The sequence below is a fragment of the Cucumis melo genome, chromosome 9, assembly GCF_025177605.1.
Source record: "Cucumis melo cultivar AY chromosome 9, USDA_Cmelo_AY_1.0, whole genome shotgun sequence".
NCBI lineage: Eukaryota > Viridiplantae > Streptophyta > Magnoliopsida > Cucurbitales > Cucurbitaceae > Cucumis > Cucumis melo.
This window is the reverse complement of record NC_066865.1, coordinates 7897468-7921785: the sequence shown is the minus strand read 5'-3', so window position 1 is coordinate 7921785 and position 24318 is coordinate 7897468. Positions and strand designations below refer to the sequence as shown.

Below are 24318 nucleotides of genomic sequence, written 5' to 3'. Positions count from 1 at the left end.
TTAGATAGGAAGTTAATGTATCTTGTTATGAATAGATTGAGGGTGAGTTAGTGGAGGAAGGTACTTTTTTTCTGGAGTGATCTAGGGCTTATGATGTAGTCCTTTAATGTTTCTAATTTATTAGGATTAAAATTAGTTTTCTTGATTGATTAGGATTAAAATTAGTTTCTTTTATTTTTTAGAATTAGAATTAGTTTCCTTCATTGATTAGTTCCCTCTTCACTCATGTTGAAGCTTATTGTGGGCATTTTGTTAGGTTACTTTGGGTTTCTTTTGACTTCTGTTTTAATTAACTACTTTGTACCTAGTTTTACATTTTAATTTTTATCTGTGCTTGTAGGATAGAGGATTTTGTTTAGCTATTGTTGAGTTTGACTTAGCTATTGTTTGTATCTGTTTTAGTTCTTTTGCTCTCTGTATAACTCTCTTGTACTTTGAGTATTAGTCTCTCTTATTATTATTATTATTATTAATAAAGAGGCTTGTCTCCGTTTCAAAAAAAAAAAAAAAAAAAAAAAAAAAAAAAAAAAAAAATATATATATATATATATATATATATATATATATATATATATATAAAATAAGAAACATAGATTTGTAATAGAACAAAAAAGAGAGAACAACCTTAGAGTGAGGGGTTGAGAAACCCCAACAAAATTAAACAAGAAGAGCCCTCCAATTGTTAATAATCATGGAAGGCTATAATTACAAAAGAATTTTGTATAATTTGTGCACATCTAAGAGGCTGTATGCTGCACAAGAGCCCGAAAAGTATCATAATAAATGAACTTAACTTCAAACACCCTACTATTCTTGCTTGAGTAGTACATCTCCACTAGATTTTTCCTTCAAAAGCTGCCACCACTCAAGCCATCCATCATCCAATCATCAATCTTGTTGGGGAGACAACCATCCTACCCAAAAGTATAAAAAATCCTACTCCACCCTTTGGAAACGAACTCATAGTGTTAGAATAAATGGTCTATGGTCTCAACCTCCTGACAAAAGATACACATGGAAGGGGAGAGAAACCAATTAGGAAACTTCCTTTGGAGCTTGTCTTGAGTATTTAGGCTTCTATAAGCAAGAGACCAAAGGAATTTTTAATTTCCAAATAAGATTGATCATAGAGAAATTAGCTTTTGGGGCCTCTGTAATCAATTTAAGGAAAGTAGACTTGGTGGAAAATTGCTGCCTTCAACCTCCACCGTAACCCATCCTCGGTTCTATTCACAACCCAATTGGTCAACAATTGAGCGAGGACAACATAGCTCTGCCAACTTCTTTATCAAACAGTCTTCTTCTCAACCCCAATTCTCATGCCTGACTTGAATCAATCCAACAATCCACCACCACAACATCCTTTTAAAGGAAATAACATAGATGTCACATAACAAGGTTGGCAAGAGGTTGGGTAGCAAACCAACGATCATCCCAAAACCTTATGATTCTCCCATCACCCACCACGAAGTAAACAAAGGCAAAAAAAGAAAAAAAAAGACCTTTTTGCTTCAAAATATCACTTTATAATTTGAAGCGTCTTTTGTCTCTCGACTTAAAAGGAGCTCCACTAGTGCCTTTCCACACCATAAATAACACTAATCACTTCCTCCAAAGGGTGCTTTCTTCATGGCAGAACCTTTAGAGCTATTTCGTCAAAAGAGCACTATTTTTCAAGCTAAGAGAATCAGTTTTAAGCCCCCATAGATCGTAGAGAGAGAAGTCTAGTTCCAATTAACAAGATGGGTAGTCGGATTACCAGTTCCCTACCCCTAACAAAGTCACAGACAAGCTTCTCCAATCAAGAAATGTAACACTTCGGGGCCTTCAGGAAGGAAAAGAAGTATCAAGGTAAGCTTTGAAGAATTGACTGAGCAGGAGTTAGCCTACCCCCTTTAGAAAGGACCAAACCTCGCCATTTGTCAATTTTTGTTTTAAATCTCTCCTCAAGTACAACCCACTCCACCTTAGCCACAAGGTTCCCACCTAAGAGAAAACCAAAGTAAATAAAAGGTAATTTATCAGCTTTGCATTCCAACAAAAAAGCACTAGATTCAACCTCTTCATAACTAAGGTCGATGCCAATGAGAGAAGTGTTGGAGGCGTTGGGGAGAGGCCTGACCCAAGTAAGAAAAGGTTAACAATAGACCACCAAGCCCTCATATTCCCATCGCACCAAGAACAAAAGATCAAAGTGTCTAAAAGAAAGAAGATCAAGAAGAGCTATAAGATGTAGAGATCAAAATTATTAAAACTAAAGAAGAAAGAAAAGTTGAGAGAACTTTCCAGTGGGAAGAGTTTGGAGAAGTTGGTTCGATGAATTGGAGCTTTGATGGGCTTCTTCAGTAGTACACGCACAGTTTTTATTGGTGAGATGAAAGATTTCAGCAAGTCTTATAGGGTACTGGATTGTATTTTTGAGTCAAGCTTGAAGTAGCATGGCTGGTTGCCTTTTCTTGGTGTTTTCCTTTCCATTCATTATTGAAGCAGTTTTTGATCAAGATTTAAACTGATTTGTGGCTCCTTGTTGAAAGAGTTTTCATTTATTTTTTGTATTTGGTTCTTGTTTTGCTCAGTTTTAGAGGATCTTGTCCAACTCGTTGTGATTTTATTATGTTCTCTCTTATCTCGGTCTATGCTGTATTTGTTCTTTTAGTCCTTTTTTCCTTTGGTATATTTCTCTTGTACTTTGAGCATAATTCTCTTTTATTAATATTAATAAAGAGGCTCGTTTTCGTTTTAAAAGAAAAAAGATCAAAGTGTCATCCGCATACTATAGGTGCATAATCTCCGTCGATGGATTGCTAAAGGAAAAGTCTTTCATCATTCTTCTTTCATTACAATACTGAACGATATTACTGAAAAGTATCACCAACTGTAGTGAATAAAAAAGGAGAGAGGATCCCCCGACAAAAACCTCTTTGAGCCATAATCTTCTCTTGCGGTCTCCCTTTAATAATGATAGAGAAGTTGGTAGAGGTGAGATAACCCCAAATTCACTTCCTCCATCCTTTTTCAAACCCTTTAAGCTTAAGGATCGCAGCCGAAAGCCTAGTCAACTTTATTGTAAGCTTTTTCAAGATCAAGCTTTAACAGAGCACTCTTCTTCTCATTCGCCCTCCATTCTTCTAATGACTCTGAAGCTGTTAGAATGGCATCTAGAATTTTTCTTCCTTCCACAAACACCATTTGGGAATCATGAATGAAGGACCGACCTTTTCAGCATCTTGGTAAGGACCTTCAAAATAAGTTTATACAAAGAAGTCACCAAACAATGGGTCTAAACTCATTGAACCTTGTAGTCTTCTTCTTTTTAGGGATCAAATAGATGTTGGTTTCTGTTAGTGATATATAATTAAAGTTTCCTTCAACCACAACTTAAGTTTTTAGTTGAATTGATGGTTTAATATGGTATCAGAGCAGGTGGTTCAGGGAAGTTCTGTGTTCAAGCCCTTGCATTGTCGTTTTCTCTCCAATTAAAATTGATTTCCACTTGTTGTGCTTTTCAAATATTTCAAGCCCATAAGTGAGGGGGAGTGTTAGTGATATATAATTAAATTTGACTTCAACCGCCAGCTTAAGCTTTTGGTTGAATTGGTGGTTCAATAGTTTCTTTACATCTTTTATTTATAATTCTGTTTTTAAAAAACTCACGGAACACCTCAGATGTAGGTTTTATTGCATCTTTTATTTATAATTCTGTTCTATTCTACATTGTCCATGAACCATATATAGGATGTCCTATCTTTTATGATTGTTATATTTTTTTGTACATTTCAGACTAAATGTTTATTTTTGAATGTTTTGTTTGTCAGAGATAGTTTTGGGTTTACTTATGGAACCAATTAAATATGAATATGCTCTATCTACCGGTTTTTAAAAGTCTTGCTAAGTTCTCACTGTTTCTTTTGTGTATTTTCAGATCTCTAATGCAGAATTTCTCTTAGTACAAAGTGTCCAAGAAAATGCTAATTTGCGTTCAAAAATTGTTCAATCACCAGATAAGTTGCAGGTCTTTTCTCCTTGTCTCTATGTTCTTTTCCCCATTTTTTTTTAACTAGAAGTTATGTTCGTATTCTCCTGTTATGAGTTTTCAGAGAAGACCATCCTTTGATTTCATTATTGAGATGAAGTTACAAAATTAGCAAGGAAACATAATATATACAGGAACTAACATTTTCAATGGGAAGAAGACTGATAGGATATTACTTTTGGGCTGACATTAAGATCACTCTTGAAAACTTCTTTCATGTCTTCATTACAATTAATCCATTTTTGGATGATAAAGCTTTGATTTAGTGTAATAGGAAACTGATTCCATTGCGAACGGCCAATGAGTATGGAAAATTTCATCTTAACGTATAGGTCAAAGCTAGAACACTCTTTACCAAAGGTCATTAGCAGTTTTGGAGGTTGGGTTTCTATAAAAAATCTGCCTTTGCCTTTTTGGAAAAAGAATCAGTTTTGAGGCCACTGGCTATTATTTGGGAGGCCTTGTTCAAATTTCTTACCACATCTTAAATTTTTTACTAGTCATCAACAATAATTAAGGTGGAAGAGACTTTGTGTGGCTTTATTCCAGCATCTTTAAAACCATTGAGGTTGCAAATCTGGCCAATTTTTCGATTCACTTTGAAAATAAAGATGAATTAAATTTACGACAGAATTATCTCCCCCACAAAAGAAGCTTCGTGGCAACAATTGCAGAGATTAAATCAGGCTTTAAAAGATGAAGGAGTTGTTGATGATTCATTCTTCCAGGAGGGGGTGGAATATCTAAGATCAATCCAAAAAATTCCTTCATATACGAGGAATCCTTTTGAAGCTTTGAAACAGGGAACTCACCGGTTTTTAGCCTCGCCGATTACCTCGCTTGAAGTGACGGTGGTTTTAAATTTAGACTCCAAGGAAAGTAGTGTGAACTCGGTTGGATTCGAAGAGCCACACTTAAGGAGAGAATAATAAATTTTGTTTTGAAAGGAACAAGAAAAAAGCTGTTGTAAAGTCTCTTTTAATGAAGAAAGAGAAAAATCCAGCTGTGTTAACTTTTACAGCTGGAAAGCCCCCTCAACCAGCTAGCAGCCCTCTTTTTTGTGATCCTCTTTCCTCTAATCCTATGAACAAAAAGCTAAAAGCTGAAATTATTTCAGCTGCTATTTTCCAAAAGAAACCAACGGCTGCTGCCCCTACTAACCCTTTAGCTTCAGCTACCATCTCCTCTTCTCTTTTTTCCTCATCAAAAGGCTCCCGAAGAAATTTGAAAAGAAAGAATTATTCCAAGATCTTCCCTCATTACCTCAACCCATTTCAAAGTATTTTATTCGCAAGAAGAAATCAAAGAAGATCATGGCAAACAGTCCTTAAAAGCCTAGATTTTAGATGATCAAGTACTCGTTTTGCTTAAGAAAAATACTGTCCATTCTCTTTCATCAACTTTTTCCAGCAGCTCCAAGCTATTTGGAGAGGCTAATCCTGATTTATTGAAAGTCTGTTGTACCCAAATTCTAGCCCCAGCCCGTTCTTCTAAATCATTTTCTCATCATCCCCACTCTACCCAGTTTAAGTACTTTGAGTTCTCTTTGCCTAACTCTAAGGTAAAATTTTTGAAGGGCTCTCCAAGCAAGACCCCTCTCAATCAATCCAACAAGAAGGGTGAGCCTTTTTTCCTTTCAGCGTTAGTAGCGAGGAATTGGAGCATTTGGATAGGTCAACCGAACTTGAAAGTCAGAAACATTTTGAGCCTTTAGAAACTGATCTCAATGCTCTGTTTCAATGCGAGGAAGAGCCAGGATCTGCAAAGTTTCTGTTTGCTACTCGTTTTTGTCCTCGATCTTGCGAAATACATAATCATTTAAAATCAATAGTAGCTGATTGTGGAATTATTCTAATTTGATTTTTCAGCAGTTTATTGTATTTTTCCTCAATGTAAGACCAACATTGGTCATTCTTGGATTTTCCTTCATATCGGTGGCAAGTAAATCCTTCACGCCGATGCTAAATAGTGGAAGACTTCTTCGAGCTTCCTCCAGATTATGGATTATTTTGGTTAGGCAGTTTCGAGGCAGCGGGTTGCATCTTCTCGAGAGTTTTTAGTTTAAATTTAGTTCTTTATGAGAGGATTTTGCATTATGCTTTGTAATTAGATTTATTTGGATATGGTTTTGTTTAGCTTGATCTCTTCTATGTTTAGCTTGAATTTGTTTTGTAGCTTTTTTGTAGAGGTAGTCTGAATTTTCTCTTTTCTCTTGCTCTTAGTATAATATTCTTGTACTTTGAGCTAAAGGCTCTTTTATTAATAATAATTTAAGAGGCTTGTCTTCTTTTAAAAAAACAAAATTGGACTTTTTGAGGACAGTGGTGTTCAGATTCTAATTCCATAAAGAAGTAGCCCCTTGAGAAAATGCTACTTTTCACCAGGTATTGTTCAGTAGGATTTTACCATGCTAGGCTCGTCTATTTCCCTTCATTCAAGGCACGCTTACTTGAGACTACATGAAACCACAGTATGAAGACTCAAATGTCCATTCAATTGTCAGTGTCAGTAGTGAAGAACTAGATCAGTCCATTCCTGCACAAGCTGAAGAATAGACAAACATTGATTCATCAGGGGAAGCTTATAAAGCATCATTTCTTCAACAACAACCTCTTGTGAAAGCTCCTTCCCTGTCTCCTCAGATCCCTTCCAAATTTTGTTGGTTTTCAATTGCAAAAAATTGTCTTGGAATATGAGGGGCCTCGATGATAAAAACTAAGAAGATGACTTTAAAGCATTTCCTACAATCACATTATCCAGATAGTCTTCATTCAAGAATCAATGTGGGATGAAAGCAAGGTCTCTCTATGCTCCTTTCCGTAAAATTTAAAATTGAGTGCAGTAATGATTGTTGAGTGACCAATATTTACAGAGATGCAATATTCAAAATTTGCTGGAGGTCACTTCTTTATGTCGTTATTGCTTTGGAGCCTTGGTGTTTAGGGGAGGCTTAAACATTACCAGATGGGTTCACACTTCACAGGAGATTTCCTGTTGGAAGATTACAAGAAGGGATGAGGAAATTTAATGTATTCATTGAGAAGTTAGTCTACTGGAAATCACTCACACGTGTTACGAACAGGGGAGAAAGGATAGGAACACAAGAAGATGCTGATGGCGTTAAAGTGTGTCAACCTAATTGAGATGTCTAGGTGTGCCTCTTGCTTCTTAGACTTATTTGATCTTTGTATAATTCTCTTGTACTTTGACCAACACTCATTTCATTGCATTAATAGAGATGCTTGTTTCCTTTTGAAAAAATAAATGGCAACTAAACATGGTCAAGGGAAGGAAATACAAGATCATACTCCTTCGTAGATCAGTTCCTAGTCAGCAAGAAATTGGATGAGCTGTTTAATAATTCCAGTTTTCAGAAGGAAAGCAAGGGTTTTTTCAAACCCTTCTCCTTGCTCATGGAGGAAGGAACAATGTTATGGGGCCGAAAGTCCATTCAAGTTCTGTAATAGATGGCTCTTGAATGTTTTTTGCTCAAAATGTCTCTCTATGCTTTCTCACTAGTCCCTTTACCCTCCTAACCACACCATGAACCCACGACTTTCTCTATTCACTGATGGTTGTAAAAAAACCGTTCTTCACCGTTGATTGGAAAACCTTCACCATAGTATCTGACAATCGAACACAAAGATGTGCATTGCGTATTACAAAACTTCAGTGGGATCGTTCTTTCTCCTTCACCATTCTACCCCATACCCTTAAATGGCTAACCTCGACCATTTGACAACTTATTGAATCACCATTCAACCATAAGTTTTTGAAGAAAGAATGAACAGATGGCCAGGCTTTATGGGTTAAGAAGATATTGAACAATAGAGGACATTGTGTAGAGATTGCAAAGTTAGAAAACAATGGTGGTTGTGTCGGAACTCCACCTTTGGTATGAAATCTCTCTTTATTTCAATATGAACATAGTAAACAAATCAATCGGTATTACAACCTTCTGTTGATCTCCTCTCAAGATTCAACTGCCTATCTATTACAATGGAAATTCATAATTCCCTTTCCCGCCTAACTACCCGTATTTATAGTACCTACTAACCGGCTTACTCCCTCCCATTTCACACATGCAAGGCGTGTGACTTATTTCTTCTTCTATATACAAACTTAATAGGAGGAGATCTAACATTACCTTCCCCTTCTAAATTCACCTTGTCCTCAAGGTGAAAAGTGGGGCACAACCGCTGGATTTCGTTATAACATTCCCACGAAGCTTCATGTTCTAGCAAATCTTTCCAACGGATTAAAACCTTCCAACCACCAGCACTGTTCTTTTGATACTTCAAAGCTTCTTCCGGCTGAGCTTGCCATTCTAAGTTCTCATTGACAAATTGAATAGTCGGTTGTACTCTAGTTTGATCCCCAACAAACTTTTTCAACTGGGAAACATGAAAAACTGGATGAATAGATGTAGTGGCTGGTAAGTCTAACTTATATGCCACTAGACCCACCTTCTCCAAAGTCTCACAAGGCCCAAAATATTTGGGGGATAATTTCTCATTTCGTTTCTTCCTTAACGAAAGCTGTCGATAAGGCCTAATATTCAAAAAGACCCATTCACCAATGTCATATTCAACATGTCTCCTCTTCTTATTAGCATATTGTTTCATTTGCTGTTGTGCCAGTAACAGCTGATTCCGAAGAGCAGCCAAGACTGTATCTCTTTCACTCAACTGTTCTGCCAACGTGGAATTAGTTGTGGTACCCTCCCCATACGATATCAACGATGGAGGTTTCCTGCCATACAGCACCTGGAAAGACGAAACACCTAGTGCCAATGAATAGTGGTGTTGTACCAATATTCTACCCACAGTAGCCACGACACCCACTCCTTCGGTCGCTCACCGCAAAAACAACGTAGGTAGGTCTCTAGCCCCTTGTTAACTACTTCTGTTTGGCCTTCAGATCGCGGATGATAGGCTGTACTCTTATTCAACTTCGTGCCAGCTAATCGGAACAATTCCTTCCAAAAATTATTGAGAAAAACTTTATCTCTATTAGATACAATGGATGAAGGGAACCCGTGTAGACGAACTACCTCTTTAACAAACACATCCGCCATTGATTTGGCTATATAGGGATGTTTAAGTGGTATAAAATGACTGTATTTACTCAGTCGATCAACTACTACAAACACCACTTCGAACCCCTTTGCCTTTGGCAGACCTTCAATAAAGTCCATAGAAATGTCGTTCCAAACTTGCTGCGGAATTTCCAAAGGAGTCAACAATCCAGTCGGAGACAATGCCAAGGTTTTATTTCGCTGACAAACTACACACTCTTCACAATGTTTCTTGACATCCGTTTTCATCCCTGGCCAATATAATTCGCTCGCCAACCTTTTGTACGTACGCAAAAATCTCGAATGTCCTCCCACCACTGAGTCATGATAGGTGGATAACATGGCTGGAATTAATGTTGAAGTCTTGGACAAAACTTGCCGATTCTTATAATTCCACATGCCATTTTTCTCTGTGAATTTAGTTCTCTTCCCACTACCATCTGCTTTTTCTTCAGCGATCACTTTCTGCAGCTTCTCATCCTTCTCAACCTCTTCCTTAATAGTAGTGAGATCTACTAAGATGGGAGCAGATATCCCAAAATTCAACACCTCCATTGGTTTCCTTGACAAGGCATCAACTGCCTTATTTTCCAGACCCGACTTGTAGACCGCTTCAAAAGAATATCCAAGCAACTTGGCCACCCACTTCTGGTATTGTGGTTGAATTGTTCTCTGTTCCAAGAGAAACTTGAGTGACTTCTGATCTGTTTTTTACCACAAATTTGTCCCCAACAAGTATAGACGCCAACGTTAGACTGAGTGTTGAAGGGAAAAGTTTAAGTGTTGAATTGCTGCCGAAGTGTCTACGCGAGAAGACTATGCAAGAAGGAGAAGAGAAGCATTTGAAGTTTAAGTAGCTAAGTGGTGTGAGTGTTTTTTTCAAAGTATTTAAATGATTTGAAGCTTTCTTTATGAAGTATTTACTGATTTGAAATAATGATTTCAATATGTATGTTTTAAAGATATTTCCATGAAAAGTTTATGTTATGTTGAAAGCATGTTTTATACGATTTCAATGATTATGAAATGACGTTTAAACCATTAGTCTATTTCCTTTCAATGAACTAACTGTTATGTGCACATAAGGAGTAAAGACAGCCATAAGGACTACATGGTGGAGTGAAACTAGCCAATATAGAAAAGGATTGCATTGTGTTTATCAGCCTGAGAAACAAGAATGAATCGGGATATTCTCGGATGCTGATGATGTAAAGGCCATCTCAGTAGTCTAAATACGGGAGGATGAGTCCTTGCATAGAGAATGATTAGGTATTCTTGGCGAAAGGAATGACTTGACTAATATGTGATATGTGAAATATTGACTTTATGCGAAATGATTTATTACTGTGGAAAGATATGTTTATGCTTAAAATGTGTTTTTATATGTTATTATAGAAAAGTTGTTTACGTAAAATGTTTTGATGTTTGACGAAAGGACATTTGCAAAGGTATTGCGAAAAGGTATTCCTTAAAACCTCACTGAGTCTTTTAGACTTACGTTTTTAAAACTCATCTTTTAGGAGTCAGGCATTAAGGCTAAGTAAGAGGAGTTTGGAGTGGTTGGTGGGCAAGAAGGCTGCCAAGCGTTTTACCCTTTAAAGATTTAAGAGCTGTGTGTACGTATTTGTTGTAAAGTTATTGTAAAACACTTAATGAAGTTTAGTTTGGTTACTTCTTTGTGTTATGTTTGCATATCGCCTAAAGGTTTTTATTAAGGTATAAGTTAAGATTAAGAAAGGTCATGAGGCGACTAAGCAAAGTGTTAGATACCTAGATTAGTATAGGGTAGGGGTATAAAGGTAATTCGATGGTTATAAATAGGAAGTTGGGTATTTGAGAGAGGGCAAAAAGATTTTAGTGAAATCAAGGGACTGCTATACTCCTTGAGAGAGAGGGGAAGTAGAAGGCCAGTGCTTTTGTTCTAGTTATTTCATATTGTAATTTCCTTTTAAATATCAATAAAGAAGAAATATTATATTAGTGTTCTATCAAATTGGTATCAGAGCGGTGAATCTTGGGAAGGAAATCAACAATGGAGCAAACGTAGATTGAAGAAAAACTGGAAGCCTTTGAACAAGAAGTGATTGTGATCAAGAAAGAATTAAGCAAAATTCCAGTAATGAAAGAAAATCTGAGATCCTTAACAAAGAGCCTCCAACGGTTAAGAATTCAAGTCGAGTAAAATTATTAGTTGTTTTTAAAGTGCGTTGAAACCATGGTGAAGGAAAAATCGATAGTGAGGGAAAAAATCACAGCATCGGCGAATCAAATACCAATGATGAGGAGTATAGTTCAAGGAGGAAGAATATAAACGAAAAGAATCGAGAAAGAAGAACGAAAGAAAGAAATAAAAATTGAAGTTGAAGAGAAGGTGACTGGAGGAAGGACATTGATGAAAAGAACCGAGAATGAAGAACGAACAAAGAAAATAGAGATTAAAGAGAGGGTGATCGATCGAAACAAATTCGGATGGTCAGTGTTTAGCGTAAGTATTTCTGTTGGAATCGCTTTAGGTTGTTATCGATCATTGGAGGAACACGATCCATTCAAGAACTGGTTGGAATTAGAACACGATCCATTCAAGAGCTGGTTGGAATTAAAACAAAGGCTGATGTTTAGTTTCCGATCAGTAAGGAAAGAACTTAACCACGAACGATTCTTAGCAAACAAGCCGAAAATTATGGAAGATCGGCGAGACCCGAAACGAAGATCTGAGTGAAGAAAAAGTTACTGTTCGAAGAAGCTGAAATTGATTGGCTGCGATGGAGAAGGAAGACGCCGAAAGTTGACTGGTTCTGATGGAAAAAGGAGACGACATCAATCGTGTGGATGCGAAGGAGGAAGAAAATGCTGGCAAATGGTGATCCACGATTGTTCGAGAAGGCGATTTGGAAAACAAGAGAGTTGCGTGGAGAGGAAGAAGTTGCCGTGATGTTGCCAATGACGTGACAGAAAGGGATAGAAAAGGAGGTTAGAGGAAGTACACTAAACCCTAAAATCTGTTCAAATGGGCTACAACTTATCTTAAATAATACATTGTAGGCCCATCATTAAGTAGGTAGGTGGAGTGGCATTTGACAAAACTAATTGATTATGGGCCTAGCCCACTGGAGAAAAATAATTAAGAAAAAAAAAAGAAGCTGATAGAGGAATTTCTTTTTTGAAGGGCAGATTACTAAAAATTGTTGGTAAACAAAAAAAAAAAAAAAAAAAAGGAAAGAAGAAGAAAGTTGTAAACTCACCTTGAGGACAAGGTGTTTTTGAAGGGCCGGTTAGTGTTAAATACCTAGATTAGTATAGAGTAGGGGTATAAAAGTAATTAGATAGGTGGCAGTTAGATGGTTATAAATAGGATGTTGGGGAGTAAAGAGAGGGCATAAAGATTTTTGTGAAGTCAAGGGATTGCTATACTCCTTGAGAGAGGGGAAGCAGAAGGCCAATGCTTTTGTTCTAATTATTTAATATTGTAATTTCTTTTTAGATATCAATAAAGATGAAATATTATATCAGTGTTCTATCACAAAGCTTAAGGAATTCAAGGCTGAGTGTCTTTGGCGTTTAGACACGTCAAAGATGCTCAAGTTGCACCGCGTCTTGCATACCAAGCAAGGGCGTGTGCGGAGCGAGGTGTGAAAATTTGCACGGCCAGAACGAACCCACCATGACCTGTTAACCAACTCATCCCGATTTTTCCTTGCGAGATTGTACCAGTCGAAGGTTATCACTACTTATAGATCATGCTTCTATGACGACTAGCACGACTTAACAAAAGTCCTCAAACAGAACAACAGGGATTTTTGCACCATCAGTTCCCTTCAAGTTGATTGACCTATCCTCAACTGTGCAGATAACATCACTACTATCGATGAAAAAATATTGGGGGATTCCAAGTCGAATTTGCGAAATGGGACCATGGAATCTTTTCACCAGAAGGAAATAGCCATGGAGTTTTTAGCATCCCACGTAGCAAACAAAGAATCGCCTAGTTTTGGGGTAGTTTCCTCCCCGGTAATGTAGCCAATTTTCCCGTCCACGGATATACAACTTAACACTTTATGACCAATGAAGAAAGTTGTCTTTATTAAGTCGTATCGTAATTATTTGTATAGTGGGGCTATTGGAATGGATACGACTATCCACGTTAGCCATAGGTCTTAGTATCTAACATGGCTGAAGCAACAAAGGTTAGAAAACGGATCGAACAAATCTAAAAAACCAAACCAAACTTGTTACTGACAGCTGACAGTGGTGAAATTGGCGGCGGACGTCTCAAATGAGGGCGATCGATGAAGACAAAAAAAACCTACAAAGAACCACCAACTTACAGCAAAAAAACGCAATAATCGGCTGCTGGATGCAGTGATCGGTCAAAGTAGAGCGACCATTGGCAGATATATGTTGGTGGCAATGGCGGGGTGCAAGAGATTTGGGCTTTTTCGGTTTTTCGAAGTGTTAAGGGCTTTTCAAAAAACCTCTCTGATAACATGCCTAAATAATATATTTCTTTGTACTTCGCAGAGAGAGAAGGGTTTTCTTAAATAGAAGAACAATACATTACAAAGAAGGAAAAATAATTTTGGCAAATATAATACAACCGATATAATAAAATATAATACAATAAAGGAAATAATTAACACTCATGGTGACGATGGCAATGCTGCCCTTTACAAACATATTTTGGAAAGGCCCTATCCCAAAGAAAGTTCGAATCTTCTATCTAGTCATGGTGGCATCAACACTGTCGATGTTCGTATTAAACAGACTGCTGTGGATGATGTCTGTTCCTAATTGATTTGTCTTATGCCATCACAGTGGGGAGACTATTATGCATCTTTTGTTTTATTGTAAATATGCACAATCCTTCTCGACGAAAATCACTTTTCAACTACCACGTTGTCTTCCCAAATGATCCTCTTACTCTTGTGAATGTGCTCTTATTGGCCATCCTTGCAAAAATAAAAAAGAGATCTTTGGGTGCTTCATCATCAAGGCTTTCTTTAGGCTCATCTGGAATGAATGCAACCATCATACTTTCAAAGATAAGGAATCCGACTTCACTCACTTTTTCGACCATCTTTTGTAGACAACCTTCACATGGAGTAAATTCAACCCACACTTTCGTGATTACAATCTTACTTCTCTTATAACACAATGGAATAGTATGTTGTAATCTCTCATGGTATATGTTCCCCTTTTGTAATTTCATACCATCAATGAAATTATTCAATTGTTGGAATGCCTTTGAATTCTTAATGGGCGCTATGAACAACTGAGTACAGGGTCGATTTTCGTAATTGTTCACATGTAGTTATTTATGATCTTTGACCTTAGGGCTTAGAGAAGTGCATATATAAACTCTCTTACCTAGTGACGTCGTATTATATTCTATAACATTCTCTCTAATAATATTTGTACTCTGACCCGTGGACGTAGCTAACACACTATTAGTGAACCACGTATACTTGTGTGTCGATCTTTACGTTCTTCTATTGTTTAATTGTTGATTTTGTAATACATATGTTATTATAAAAAGATGTTTGCTCAAATCTTATTAAGAAAACATTGGAAGATGATCAATCCAACGGTTGGGTTGGGTTTGCCATTAATCCAAAGCTGTGCAGGGTGAAGGAAAGCTTAAAAACTTGGTTTGCTAATTATGGAGGGTAGAGGAAAAGAAAGGAGGACATTATCTCATATAGTTGGAGTTATTCAATTTAAATGTTTAGCAGGAAACTCTTCCACCCTTGGGGAAAGACATTCGGTTAGCAATCAAGAGGATCCTCTTAATTTATATTCTATGCTAGAAAGGAATTTAGTCCGAGAAACCAAGCTGCATTGGCTAAAAGGGGATGAGAATACCGCCTTTTATCAATTTCTCTCAGCAAGAAAGAAAAAAGGGAATTTGATTACTGAGTTGCTTTCACCCGATGGAGCTTCTAGCTTCTATTCATTCATTCCGTGTCATTGAAGATGAGATCTTGAACTATTTTGCTTCTCTATACAAGAGAATCTCAGGACCAAGATTCATTCCCTCAAACACCAGTTGGAAGCAAGTTTCAACCCCTTAAAACTCCTTCCTAATAACACCATTTTGAGGTGAAGAAATATTGGAAGCCGTAAAAGCTCTTGGTAAAAATAAATCCCCCATTTATAGTGGAGTTTTATTGGAATATTGGCTTAACATGCAGGACATTTTTTCCAAAAATGTTCATTGAATTTCATTTAGACGGGAAGCTTTACACTTGCATCAAGGGGAATTTCATATGCTTTTTTCCAAAGGAGGATTCATTATATGTTAAAGATTTAATTCGATAGGCTCATTACATCTTTCTACAAAATAATTACTAAAGTCTTAGCAGAGAGATTGAAGAAGGTTATGCCATCCTTGATTCCCAACACTCAAAGGGCCTTCATAGGATGTCAACAAATCTTAGGTCTGGTGCTCATTGCAAATGAGGCAGTGGGGGATTATCAGGCGAAGAAAAAGAAGTATTGGATCCTCAAATTGGATATAAAAGAAGCCTTTGATAGATGAAGTTTTCTTGAAAGCATTCTTACTTTTATGAGTTTTCACCCCAAATGGGTTGATTTAATAGATGCATTCACCACCTGAAAAAGCCTAGTAGGCAGCAAGATGAATCACGTAGTGAATTATGTGCAACATCTGGTAGGGGCAAAAAGGCGGCAAGATGAATCACCTAGTGAATTGGGACTTAGCTTCATACGTGTTATTTGAAGGAAGCCTTGGTACTCTGAACATTAGTTTCTTTTCATTATATTAATGAAAAATTTGTTTCGTTTCAAAAGAAAGAAAAGGATCTCCAATGAAAAGAAGCATGACATGATTTCATCACACTCTTAGCTTTATCATTGAGCAAGCTACAGCCTTCTTTTGTAATTATAACTTAACTACTGTAGTGTACTTGTAATTACCTCGTATATATATATTGTTTAGAGGTAGTTTGTGCAAGTTAATCATTGTGCACCAGTTGTTCTTAATGAATTATGTGTTCTCTTGTCTTTTCTGCTTAAAGAGGGCTTTGGAGGAGAAAAAATTAGCTAGGGAGGAGGCCAAGAATGCTGAAAAATTGGCTATGCAAGCATGTCAGGAAAAAACCGGGATTGTTGAGGTTTATTCAAAGGTAACCATTCGGGATTATGTTCATTTGGTATCCTTGTGTTATTTCTTTTTATATAAACAGATTATATTTGTGCTAGAAACAACATACTTTCTGTCTATTCATGGTTTGTCCAATTCTTGCACCAACTGAGGTTTTCAAGTGTGATTTTAGTTATGAATAATTCATTGTTGGATTTGATGACCACTTGTTTTTGTTAAATTGAATTTCAAATCACAACATCGCTCAATGAAATTTAACAAATGAAAAAAAAAAAAAACAGTTGCTAAAGTGAAAAATTATGATAGATGTTACGAACAACTTACATTATTAGAATACAAACTTCAGAACTTAACTCAGTGTCCCACCAGCCAGTTCGGTTCCTTACATATATCTTATTCAATAGAAATACAACTAGGAGATTGAAAAAAGTCATGATTAAAGGGCTTGGGTAAAGACCAATTGATCAACCCTTTAAGCAAGTTAAATAAGAACCTCAACATCAAAAATGCACACATCTCTCCACGAGGGGCTCCGTGAACTTGGAAACATTGAAAACTGAAATTGAAACCAATTCTGTTTTCAAATATGTAGAACTTAAACATGAAGCTCCGAAGAAGCAACAAGTGAAGATTCAAGAAAGCCAATTGCAAACAAACGCAGAATAGTGAAATGTAACTTTTTGCATTATTTGACCGTATTTACTACCAGTTTTCAGCATTTAGTAATTACTCATCTGTGAAAATAAGATCCCAATTTTATATCGATTAAGTTCAATATTCCTCAACAGTAAGATCCAAGAGTTATAGTTTTTTTTTTTTTTTAAAGACTAAGAGTTGGTTACGACTTTTTATGGTTATCTAGTGTAATAATATCATATCATTGTAACTCATCTCATAGAATTTATGGAAAATACAGTTTTGGTTCCCGAGGTTTGAGTTTAGTATCTATTTGGTCACTGAAGTTTTAAAATGTACTTAAATCATCAATTGACCCAAAAGTTTTAAAACCCGAGGTTCCCGAGGTTTGAGTTTAGTATCTATCTGGGCAACATGAATTTTTTTCCTATTCCTGTTCATTCATCAGTTCTCTCTTTCCTTCTTTCTCTCTCCATTCTTTTCTCCTCTGAAGCCGATGCTAGGTAGTTACCCTTATTTTTCTCCTCCTCCATTCCCTCTAAATCTTCCTATTTCGGTAACATTCTCAAAATCCTTTTTTGTTTTTGTTTTTCTTCGTCTTGATTTTTCTTCCTCCAGAACTCTCCCATTACATTTAATACCCACATCTAAAAGAGTTGAAAGAAAATTTTGTCATTTTGTTTGGTTAATCAAAATTCGAAACTTAATAATAAAAAAAATAAAAAAAAGATTAAAAAGAATACATTTGCAACATGTCCAGTAGTATTGATTGAACAAGGGAAAAAAGGGATAAATAGATTCAAATTAAACCAATTTGTTTGGCATTTAAATCTTATTTTTTCTTGTTTTGTTATGTGTGTGTGTGTTCATTGAGAATCAAAAGTTGTTTGATTGGTTATTTTTTATTGTTATTGTTTTGTATTTTTGGGTTTTGGAGTTTCTTTTGTAGGTATTTGAAAAGAGGCAGAGAAGAAAGGAGAGAGGTGGAGGAGAATGGAAGGGGAAGACCAAAAAGAGAGGACAAAGGGGGAAAAGATAAAATAATATAAAATCAATAAAAATTGCCTAGTTATTTAAAATTACCCACATCACCTCACCATGTTATTTTTGTTTAGTTAACTAATGACCTACTATAACTTGAGAACCATCTAGAGTTATTTTCAAACTTCAAGGATTAAAGTGTCATTTTGAAACTTCATGGAATTTACACACTAAGCTCAAACCTTGGAGACCAAAGGTGTATTTTGCCTTAGAATTTAATATCCTAACAATGGCCCTGACAACTGAATGTAGTAGAATCAAGTGATTGTCTCAAAAGAATAGCTGAAGTCCACACAAGTTGTCCAGACACTCACACTCTAAATCTTAAAAATAAAAAGGGGAATAAGCTCTTATTGTTGTAAGATTTAGCCATTGATCTAAACAAACATGAGTCCCAACTCCTGAGTTTAATTTCTCTCTAATTTTCTTAGATTTTTTAAAGCACATTTAGGCATTGTTGATTTTCTCAAATCTCTTACAAGTTTTTCTGACAGTGGTGCTTTTGCTGTTTATGAAAGCTAAATTTGCTTTGTACTTAAGTCTTTTTCTACATTTTGTACTAATATCAAGGTAGAAAATCTGTAGACTCTGTATACATGTTTAGAGATCAGGGATACGAGTCTGAACATTGATATGAAATCGTAGGTAGTTTAGAAGAAAATTCAGTTGATAGCTTGATGAGTTATTGACAGAACATTTTCAGGTTTCCAAGAAAATGTTGAAGCACCTTTCTCTGATGCAGACTATACACGAACAGGTTTGAATATGTGCCAATAATGCTATTGTGGTGTCATTACAAACTTTTAATGGCTAAGACATGGACACCTTTTCTAATAGGTGAACTCTGCCAAGTCAGTTGAAAGAGAATTCAAGGCCTTAAAAGTTAAGCTAAGTGATGAGGAAGTCCAAGATAAATCGCTCCAGGTCAAATTGGTTGAACTTCAAGCAAAAGGTGGTTAGCTCTATTTCGTTTATAACTATCTAACTATCATTTGACTCCATATTTTAAAAGATGAAGCTTATAAAATCTACAAATACCTACAAATTTTTTGTCTTTATCACTTTAGTACTCTTAAAATCTTACGGAAACGCCATTTTTTTAAAATAATTTTATTATTTAGTTCTGACATGTTGGCTATAGTAAGAGTGTAGAGGAAAGATCGAAGAAAGTAAGTAAATAAATCTAATTTCTAGAAAAAAACCAAAAATTGTTATCGAAGTAGCTAATTTTAATTTATTGTTAGTGCCGAATGGAGTCTTTTACTTCATTATTGTACCGCTTTTTATGTGCTGATTCTTTTCTCTGTTTTTCTATTCTGCTTCAGTTCACCAATTGAAAGATTTAGTAACACAGACAGAGAAGGAGAGAGATGTGACATGTGAGGAAGCTACAAAAGATTTGATTGCCGTGAGGTCTCAGGTTGAATCTTTGAGGCATGATCTAGAGCAAAGGCAAAGAAATGTTGAAGCAGTGTTCATGGAGGTTTCTTCTTCCGTCCTAGCTTTTATAACAAATCCAGTCTAGTCAACTTACTCATGACAAGAATTCTCTTTTGCTTGTTTTTCTCTTCATGTTGATGTTGGTGGCAGGTTGACGTTCTGACTTCAAAAACAAATTCCATTAAACAATCTAGTGTTCTGAAGCAACAAGAACTACTTAACAAATGCGAGAGTATTATAAAAGAGGTGAAAGCCTCAATTTCATTTGTTTAATGATTCTGCCTATTCTTATTTATATTTTTAGAAAATGGAAAACAGGAAATCAGATGTTTTATTTCTTCTTTTGTTGAAAAACTATGTATCATATAGGAACCTAATTATTTCTTAGGAATAAGTTATATGAAATAATTACAAACCGTATATGTTTCTCAGAAATTGAAAACAATGAATAATAAAAAGAGAAATGATAACTACTAGTAATTGCTTGTGCATTTTTTCTTTTATATTTACTGAGTTGAATGTGCAGTTAAATGGTCTTGTATATTATAATTATTGCAGTTTCACCAGTATACAAACTTAGTTGGGGCACTGATGGAAGTGAAGACAAAAGAAGAAGAGGAATAGCGGGCACGTTTCAGATATATGTTCATTTATTGCTTATTGTTAAGGTGAATTTCTAGCAGTATGTAGTCTACTACCATTTTTTATTTAGAATTTGAGCTTTTGCATCAATCCGTATCTGTAATCCCTTCTTTCATCTTTTATATGTTCAGCATGTACCCTTAACGATAGTAAATCAGCTTGTGTAAGTACTATGTGTCATGTGGCCTCATGTAGTTATTCTCCAAGAACCAAGATCTCAAATCTTTTATCAAAATGAAATACATGAGAGGACTGCTACCATATGTAAAGCCAACTCCCCAGTTGCCATACCAAGAACTCTGGCATTTGTATATCTTGAAGGTAGGGTACAGCATTTTGTATGAAGTTGTCATTCTCCTTTGTCTTACATCCTGGGTGTAGTTACTTGAGCAATACCAGAGCCTGGATTGTCGATGATGTGCACTCTACATACTCGTGCACAATCACTGTCTGCAAAGAATTTAGCAAATTCTATCTGAGCTTCCATTTTCTCACCAACAATTTCTGGTTTCTATCATTGAGAAGAGCATGCAACACTGCAAACAAATGTTATGTTATGGAAATTAATTAACAATATAATGTTGCAAAGTATTATGATTAATATAATATTTAGTTATTTTATTAACTATTGGTTATTAGATTACAACTGTTGTATTGTTGGGATTTCAAGCTTTTCTTTTAATTCCCTGTGGCCACAGTTTCGTCATTTCTCCTCATTCATCGAAGGTAAATATGTCGTGAATTTAGTAATGGGACTGATAAATAAATATTTTGTTACGGTTAGGACGCACAACCCTTTTATGAAAGCCTCTCTCTTCTTTTGCTATTGTATTTCAACTCTTCTCATACTGGAACATCAGCGATCGGTTGGCATTCAAATTCCTCCAACGAATCTTTAGATGCAAAGAGATAATACAACAGTGGGGCCTTCTTAAGAAGAATTTAGAACATTGAGTAGAAACCTTCCCCTATCTCTAAGAAGAATAATTAAAATAAATGACCTATATGCTCTCATTGTGAAAGTAAAAGGGCCGATGGTGGATCAATGCTATAAGTATAAATTATAATTTGAGCTCTTCCAGTCGATGTTGTTTCCTCTACCAATTTGTCTAAACTCTCATGAAATAGGTATTTGTTTAGCTTCTTCAACTCATCTTAACAATCCAAATATTATATGAGAGAAGGAGAAACATAAGTTTAGAAACCCTCGTTCCCAACACAAGTATTATAGCTCCATTCTTTTAGAATATAGTAAATTATTCTCCATGGAAAGTGTTAATATGAGCTAATTTAGTTTCAGCAAGATAAACAAAATCGGGGACATGGGAGAAAATAACTAATTTTATTTGAGCTCTTTTCTGGGTCGAGCTAAGCTTTCTTACATTCCAACTGAGGATTTTCATGGGTGACTATTTGATCCCCTCATCATCTTTGCTTTCTACATTGATGTGGGTCCCTAAGGTGCTTGCCAAGTTGCCATATGAAGGAGTGAGCTACGGGTTGTTGATTTTCAGCCAAATCACAAGTTGTTTTTTGAAGTCTTCTTCACTAATATCATTTTTTCCCAACCAATTTTCACTTCCTTCATTTTCTTCTTCACTATTGACCAGGGCCACCAAACTGTCACGGATGATCTCAGATTGAGTGGAAGCTTGCTGCATTAGAGTGGTCATGATCGATTCCGGACTTGATATGTATTCAATATCCGTATCATTAGACAGAGTAGAAATGTTTCCAATGTCAATCGTGAGGTCAATTCCTTCTTTGTTGTCCAGAGTGGTAAAGGTAGGTTGGGCTTTTGATTCAATCACAGAATTAAGTTGGCTTTTGGATTTTGCCCTGTAAACATACTTAGGGCTCTTCTTTCTTCTTTGTGGATTTTTAGTCAACGGAGGGTTGATTTGAATTGGTTTTAGTGGGCTATTAGATTTGGATGGGGCATTTTGATCCGAATTGGTTTAGCAGGGACATTCTCGGGATTGTAGTAAAAAGTTTTGTTTTTTGGGAAGGAAAACTCACTTTCCTCTTAGGATTTGGACTAAACGGTCGACTAGGTTGATTCTCCCCATAGATCATGATGCCCTTGTCATTGTCAATACCCCCTAAAATGATTGATTTTAGCCTTCTATCATGGCTCCAACCTCCCATCTGAGTTGTCAAAGATAATGATTGCTTTGTTTTATGTGCTTTCCAAATTTGAATTTTTTGGTCTAGGCTTCTGGTTCCGGCAAGGTCTAACCGTCTTCTTCGTTCTTGTTGGCTTCAATTCCGGTGGAATGGCCGAGAAGCCATTTAAATTGTACTGTTTAGCTTATAGATTACACTCATCAAATTCGTTTGCCGCTTGCCAGGTGAATGTCCCGTGTATACTTGCATTCCTTTCTTTGAATCAACTTCCTTCAGAATAAGATATTGTTTGAACAGAGTATGTGTTGCCTATCATCTCTAACGACTTGTGCACTGGAATGAACCCTATGTAATTATTCTTGATTTTCAGTCTGATTTCAGTGAGATTCGTTTTTCTCCAAGTTGTCTTTGATACTTCAATTAATCCACCACATGCATCTCCAATCTGTTTTTAGGAGTTCATATTCCAAGCATGGAGAGGAAGACCTCTAAAGCTAGTCCACCCACCTTAACTTGGAACAAGTTTAGGATAGGCGTGGATCTCTTCAGTCCATTTTTCAAACTTTACATAGAACTTGCCTACTATTCCAATCTTTGTTGCTGCTGCAGAGAAGCCTTGCTTGTTCCTTATCTTTGAGAAAAATCAGAGTTTTCTCAACATGAAAAGGTTGGAATGTGAGGTGGGTTTTTGTCTGTCCCTTAAGCTTTTCAATTATTTTTTCCCAATCATCATGCATTTATCTTCTTGTAATCACTAATACCTTTTTCCAATCAATATAAACTTCTTCATCCCCAGACTTTTTAGTTTTACCACTATCATCAAACAAAGATAATTTCGAAGAATCACTTTCAGTAGAACTAACATAACTTGAACTATCAGAAAAAATCACCTCAACATAAGTTCTTTTGTTTTTGTAATCTGACATTGAATCTGAAGTAGAAGAGTAATAAGCCTCTTTGCTTGATTGCCCTGGGTGGAAAACCCTTGCTATAGTTGTCTTGTATGACAGCATGTTCAAGAAAGATGTCAACCTGTGTAATAAACACTCTCAGAAACAAGGGTGCATCCTTTCCTACCTCTGTCATCCACTTTGAATATTTCCGCTAGGTTCCCTTTCTTGTTTTGAGTCTTGCTCAACCATAAACAGTGTCCGTTTCCTCTTTTTTTCTGAAAGAACCTGTTTGTTTTTGGGGTTTTGATCAGAGGCCCAGAAGGCTTTTTCTAACGAGTCAATTTCTTCAGAATAAACAGTGATGGAGTAAGTCTTATGGTGGCTGAATTCATTAATGAGAAATCTGGTTTTGACAGTAACGTGGGAATTGTTTGGAGAATGTCATGGGAATCGAAAGCAGACAGGCTGAGAAAGGTAAAGTAAGAAGACAAGGTAGCAATGTAAAAACAGAACAAAGGGAAATCAACTAAGGAAACAGATGAAGAAGATTAATAGGCTGGGAGATTAATGCAGGTGGTTGGATGATTGATGATTGGTGATTGGTAAACAACGTGGTGTAACGTCCATCTCTAGCGATGGATTAATGCCATTGGGAAACTAGAACGGTCTCATCTGAAGCTACCATCAATTCCTCTCCTCAAATTATTATAAAATTTTTGAAATGTGTTCTGTTAGCATTACATAATCTATTCGAATATGAATTTCTTAGCACGAGGTTTTAGAAACATCGTGGTTTGTGGAGGTTGATTTATGTGGATGTGGTTTACGATCTCAAGTATTTGATCTCCTTATTCTCTTTTTTGAATTATGTGTACGCTTGATTTAAGGTAGAACTCCTTGATACTCTCAAAATAGAAATTTTGGTAGATTGTTTGTTTAGAGTATAAATTTTTTAAATATTTTGAAGGAAGAAAATCTCCTCTCTACTTAATGAATTAATTAAGTATATAACAATATTTTAAGAAATTGCAAATACAACAAAATTATTATAAAGATTTTATGATTTTACTATATTTGCACATGTTTTAAAATATTGCTATATGCTTAATTATTTTGAATTTAATTGTTATATTTGCAACTATTCCAACTCTTTAAGTAGAGAGGAGATCTCCTTCATTTCAAAATATTTAGAAATTTAACACTCTAAACAAACCATCTTCCAAAATTTCTACTTTAGGAATATCGAGGAGTTCCACCTTAAATCAAGCATACATATAATTTAAAAAAGAGAATAAAGAGATCAAATACT

General features: G+C 35.9%; 1 protein-coding gene across 12 annotated transcripts in view; it reads left to right on the top strand.

Annotated features, from left to right (window-relative positions):
• The window catches only part of LOC103503319 (kinetochore protein NUF2 homolog), a 37229-nt gene extending 13385 nt beyond the window's left edge, over positions 1-23844 (top strand). For 3 of the 12 annotated variants that reach the window (XM_051090412.1, XM_008467471.3, XM_051090413.1), the window contains 7 exons: positions 3923-4012; positions 16145-16252; positions 18611-18664; positions 18745-18859; positions 19233-19390; positions 19498-19593; positions 19906-20356. In XM_051090412.1, coding sequence (XP_050946369.1) covers positions 3923-4012; positions 16145-16252; positions 18611-18664; positions 18745-18859; positions 19233-19390; positions 19498-19593; positions 19906-19971 — 687 coding nt within the window. In that variant the 3' untranslated portion in view covers positions 19972-20356. Of the gene's footprint in view, positions 1-3922; positions 4013-16144; positions 16253-18610; positions 18665-18744; positions 18860-19232; positions 19391-19497; positions 19594-19905; positions 20357-21599; positions 22466-22571 lie in introns of those variants that run through there. The other 9 variants (XR_007823778.1, XR_001764712.2, XR_007823776.1 and 6 more) reach the window with 9 other exon arrangements.
• The last annotated feature ends 474 nt before the right edge of the window (positions 23845-24318 follow it).